The sequence below is a fragment of the Gavialis gangeticus genome, unplaced genomic scaffold (genome assembly GCF_001723915.1).
Source record: "Gavialis gangeticus isolate Ggan-Ray unplaced genomic scaffold, GavGan_comp1, whole genome shotgun sequence".
Classification (NCBI taxonomy): Eukaryota; Metazoa; Chordata; order Crocodylia; family Gavialidae; genus Gavialis; species Gavialis gangeticus.
In genome coordinates, this window is record NW_017729019.1 from 4388997 (window position 1) to 4394489 (window position 5493).

The 5493-nt window shown below is 56.8% G+C and overlaps 1 protein-coding gene across 2 annotated transcripts in view; it reads left to right on the top strand.

The window, feature by feature from the left end:
• Nucleotides 1-3429: 3429 nt before the first annotated feature.
• The window catches only part of ATXN7L2 (ataxin 7 like 2), a 17091-nt gene continuing 15027 nt past the window's right edge, over nucleotides 3430-5493 (top strand). The window contains exons 1-2 of one of the 2 annotated variants that reach the window (XM_019513851.1): nucleotides 3430-4015; nucleotides 4956-5060. In XM_019513851.1, the coding sequence (XP_019369396.1) occupies nucleotides 3997-4015; nucleotides 4956-5060 (124 nt within the window). In that variant the 5' untranslated portion in view covers nucleotides 3430-3996. The remainder of the gene's footprint in view (nucleotides 4016-4955; nucleotides 5061-5493) is intronic. The other variant, XM_019513852.1, reaches the window with a different exon arrangement.

Below are 5493 nucleotides of genomic sequence, written 5' to 3' on the forward strand. Positions count from 1 at the left end.
GCCCCCGCCCGGCCCGGCCCGGCCCGAACAAAGGAGCCGCGCGGTCCTAGCGCCGCCCGTCCGCCTGGGTCCTAGCGCCGCCCCTCGCGCGCCGCGCCGCCGGGTCCTAGCGCTCATTGGCTCCCATCGCCGTGGGTCCTAGCGCCGCCCGCACCTCCCGGTGGGTGGCAGCGCCCCCTGGCGGCGAGGCGGGGCTGCGCAAAGCCCCTGCCGTCCTCCACCTCTGCCTGCCGCCTGCCCCAATGTCCAGGACCCCTTCCCTGCCCCCGCCTCTGCCGCCGCGTGGGATGCGGGCCCAGGTGCTTTGCTCCCCCCAGCACCCACTGCCACCGCCCGGTGCTGAGGTCCCCACCCATCGTCTCCCTGGGCTGCCCCCTGCGACTGCCGCCCCAGCCTTTGCATCCAGCTCCTGCTCCATCCCTCCGTCATCCGTGCGTCGATTCTCTTCCTCTCATGGCGTTTCCTGCCCCGTCGCCCCTGCTGTCCGCTCCCTGTTGGCTGAGCGGGGGGCAGAGGTTCTCCCTGTCTCCCCCGACTTTTGTCCTTGGAGTCCCCGGCGTCGTGTGGAAGCATCGCCTTCTGGGGGGGCACGAGGGGCATTTGATTTCTCCAACACCACCTGACGCCAGGCCCTGGAAAGGCCTTGGGTGTAGGGGAGGGGCGAGGAGCTGTCCTTGGTGACACTCGCTGTCTTATGGAGCCTCCTTTCTCCCCCCAGCCCCTTTCTCCTGCACTTGATGGTGGCTGTGCTGTCTGATCCCCTGACAGCCCTAGCAGAGATTGTGAAAGGACCTGTGTTTTCTGGGCACTTTGCAGACCAGGTTTTCCCCTTCATAGCTTAATAATGCAATATAAATGATAGCTAGACAACGCTCTGTTTGTTCCTCCCTGATCTACCCCCCACTAGTGTGCATTGTAGGATTCTCCATACAGCTTATTTGTCAAGATTTTGTCCTGTCCGGCCTTAACTAACCCAAGCCATGGGATTAAATGTGCATGTGACTATTTGCAAATTATTGCTTTCTTTTAAAAAAAAAAAAAACAAACCCACAACAAAACCCACGGTATTCCCTCTTGCAGGCTCCTGTTGGTGGAAATTTGTTTCTTTTCTCTGAGGCTGAGCCATGGATTGGCCTGATGCCGCGTTTATTTCTAGGATAATTTTAATATAAAAATGAAAAGCATCTGATGGGTTTACTGGCAAGAGGAAAGGATGGAGCCTCATGAGCGTCAAACAGGCATAAGGATCTTCACCGTGTGTATTTGGCGCCTGAAGCAAAACGCAGACCTGGCCCGCAAGCCACTGGCTCATGTGAGTCAGTCTGTGTTTTGATTTCTGTCTACGTAATGAGCCATGTCAGAACTGGCGTATCCTGCATCTGTGAGCTCATGGTGCAGTGTCAGGCTCCCAGATGTTGAGGAATTATGACTCTTGGTTAAAGGTAGTGGGCCTGGTTCAGTCACTGCCTCCCTGTGTGATCAAAGGCTGATTACCTGCTCTGTGACCAGTTCTTTCTGCAGGATGAGCCTAAGATGGACCTGCCTCGTAGGGGCTGGTTGAGGGTTCGTTACCTTGAGATGCTGAAGGGAACTTGCTAGAGAAGGGCACAGGCTCAGATTGCTTTTCAGTACAAGCAGGAGAGGGAATTTTTTTTATGTTGTATTAGGTATATTATAATAGGAACGAGAAGCCCTAAATGAGATCAGGATCCCTTTAGACCAGGCATGGAGCTGTACATACATACAGTAAGAGAGAGTCCCACCCTGAAGAACATGTGACTTCATAGATCAAAGGTAGGGGAACAATTTGCCCCCATTTTACAGATGGGGAAGCTGAGGTGTGTAGTGATTAAGCGATTTGTCCAAAATCATACAAGGAATCTGTGGTGGAGTTGGGAATCGAACCCAAATCTCCTGAGCTGCAGCCTGGATGCTGGATCCAGGATGTTTATTTTGGTGCTGTGCAGCCAGCTACGTCTGCTCCAGGAGCATCTGAGAGACTGGATTCTTCGTGGAGAACTAAACTGAAATTTGATGTTGCCCCCAACTCTCATCCTACAAGATGCATCCCCCGTATCTGCCCTTTCCTTGGCTGTTATCCCTCTAATGCTTCTGCCCTCCCTGACTGTTTGCTTCCCTATTGATCTCCGCCTCATGGCTGCTGCTCTGTTCCCTGGGTGCGCTGGGGTAGAACAAAGTGATGAGATGAACTAGGGCAGGGGTGCCAGACATGGGCTGCCTTGGAGGCTGGACTCCCGACCTCTGCGGGCTCATTGGAGCCCCTGCGGTGGCGGCGTTAGTCTCAGCAGCCGCTGGAGCTGCTGTTTCAGTGCAGCTCTGGAACCAAGGGATTTAATGCCACTTGCCTCCCTTCTCCCCCACCCCTTACCTGCTGTTGAAATCAAGGGGTTTAGTCATCCCTGGTGACTAAAATTGTTGGCAGGGGAAAAGAAGGGGGTGAGCAGCAGCAGCATTGACTCCCTGGGTTTTGGAGCAGTGCCGAAACAGTCGCTCCCACAGCTGTGGGGGTGAATGCTGCCGCTCATGGGTTTCTGACCTGCAGGATTCCTTGCTGTCCAGATTTACCCATCAGGGCCAAATGCATTTGATGTCCCTACAGTCAGGAAAGGTCCTCGTGCTGGATCAGTGAGCCCTGGCTGAACACCTTAGCAGGAGCTTTCTGCTAAGACCTTGTTCACACTACAATGTTCTGCATGTGTGAATATGCTCGATACTTTTGGGAGACAGCAGACCCTCCCTTTTTTGCCAGGCACCTCACATCCACCCAGCAAGTGGAGTAGGGCTTCTCCGGCCATCTGGCAGCCAGCAGAAGGTGCCTATAGAAGTTCCTGTGCTTTCTCTTGGCTGCCACAGTCCCTTCAGTAGCTGGTGCCTTCCCAGCACACGCTTCGTGCCCTGGCAGTATCACTTCGGGTGGAGCTACCCAAAGTGCATGGACGTGCATGTGCTTTGGCAGCCCGGGGGCAGCAAATGCCATCAGCCACCAGCCAGCTAAAGGGAGATGGAGCCTAAGATGATGGTTAGTGAAACTATTAGCCATGCTGAGACTGCAGGTGGCCATAGCTAGGTTAGTGGTAGCATCTGGCGGGGACACGGGGATGGAAGCCCACACCTCAGAGCTGTCGCTTTAGGCTTTTTCTCTGCAGGCTCAGGCAGCCTCCCAAATGTGGCCCTCAGTGCCCAGCCAGCACAGCCCCTGGTTGGGCTGGTACAGCTGCGCCTTGGCTAGGTCTAGCAGAGACGTGATTTACCCAGAGCAATCGCACATGAGTGTGTCTGCACCAGGGAGGTCCACAGCACAGACAGCCCAGAGCTGGAATCCCAGTGCAGCCACAGCTGCTGCGTAACTGGGGTACGTGCACAGGTTTTTTTTTTCCCTTAGCCAGAAAGCTCGGGTCCTGCTGAAGCTGTCAGGGAGGCAGAGGAGCTCAGAGCTCTGCTGAGCAGCAGCTCTCCCAGGGCTCCAGGGATGGGCAGTAAAAGTTGCTGATGGAGATCCCTGTGCTAATTGTCTAAACGGGAGCAGCACATCCCAAACCCTGAATAAGTTCCCTCCCCTGCCCTGGGGATTGCATCCTTGCTCCAGCCCCAGCTGCGCCGTGGCAGCCATCCCTGGCACAGTTTGCATATCGGTTTCTTCCGTCTATCCCTGCTTTATGCGGGGGGCTCTGGGGACGGAGATTGCCGGAGCCCAAGGCCGCGCACCTGATTAACTGACTGATTCATAGGGATACTCCGTCTGCTGCAACTTGGCAAGCTGCCCTCCTCCTGCTTTGAAAGCAATTAAAATGCTCCTCGTTGTCCTGTAGGGGGCAGGCTCCCAGCCAGACGGGGCGTGTCTGTGGCACCGGAGGCTCTGCCTGGTGTCCATGTCGGTCGGGGAATCTGGGGTGCTGAATGTGCGAAGGATCCTGATGGGGCTGGTTGTCTCCAGCAGGGGCTGAGCTGGAGGAGAGCAGCAAGAAACTGGACGCAATGACCCTCATCAAGGAAGGTAAGAGCTCATCTGGCTCCCTTATTCTCAGGATGTCTGGTGTGGCCGAGGGAGCGCTCTGGCCCTTTGCCTTGAGGGAAAGCCCCCCCTGCTCTAGCCTTTCCCCGCAGCGCCTGTGTCTGTGGTTATGTCTGCGCTGCAACCAGAGGTGCGATTGCAGCACCGGTGGCTGTAGCAGAGCTGCCTTCGATCTGGCTCGCTCGGGTAACGTTACAGCGAAGACACAGCAGCTGGGGCTGTGCAAGCCTGGCAGCAGCGCTGGGGACGTCCTCGGGCAGCGGGAGCCCATCCCACCTCACTGTGTTTCCCCAGCTATTGCTAGCCAAGCTGCTGAAAGGAAAGGGAGCTGGGGCTGTCTGTCTGCGCTGCAGTCCTGCCTCCGACTGCAGTTGATATGGGCTTTGCATGGGCTCAGCCGGGGATTCGGGATAAACGGGTCTCTGCCCCAGGGGATGTTGTGGCTCCGATCGCAGAGCGAGACTGGGGTGAGCCTGGGCTGGCGGAGAGAGCTGCCAAAACGGCGATGCAGCAAGAGTTGCTCTGAGGCCCAGGTCATGGTGCCTTTTGGGAGGCAAACCACATTTCCTCTTCCCAGGGAGCCGGTCTCGGGGCTTCAGCACAGAGCAAAGTGGGGATAGGACTCAAACCAGACTGACCCTCTCCAATTCTTCACCAGCCTCTGCTGGCAGCTTGGGGCATTGGGGTTGTTTGTAGGAGGGGGTGGGGAGCCAAAGCCCCCATCATCCAACCCCTGGTGTCTGAGGGATGAGTCTCCGTTTGGTGGTGGGAGAGGTGCTCTGCTTGACCGGGGCTTGGCTTTCAGTTTGCAGTGGGTAAAATCCATGCGGGGGTTCTTAGGCCAGGCTCTCGGCCGGCGGAGCTCAGGCCCAGCTTCTCACCAGGCCAGTCTCTTACCAGGCTCTGTCTCTCCTCCTTTCAGACATGTCTATCTTCGGTCACTGCCCGGCCCATGATGAGTTCTACCTGGTGGTGTGTAACCACTGTAGCCAAGTGGTCAAACCTCAGGCCTTTCAGAAGCACTGCGGTAAGCTGGGGAGGAAAGGCCAGTTGACAGTCGAGGGGACTGAACAGCAGGGCCTGTCCAGTGGCAGGTGCCTATGACACTGCTCTCCACTGGGCCCTCAGACACTGATGTGTGGGTGCCTGCAGGATGCCAGTGGGGTCCTGGACAACCCCTTGCTGAAGATCTAGATTGAGCCTGTCTGTGTGGGTGAATTTCCAGGGGGGAGAGATTGCCTGCTGGCTTTGGAGCGGTGCTTCTGGAAACCACCCCAGCACAATGTGGCAGCTGGCTGGATGTTTCTGCTCCAGTGAGCAGCAGCAGAGTGAATGCTGCTCCTTCCGCTCCAGCGTGCAGGCGCATGAAGGCGACCAGGGCCTTGTCCCATGCTCAGGGCTGTGGCTCCCATCTGTCTGCAGACTTGGGTAAACCTGAGTGCATCAGAGGTGTGTGTGGG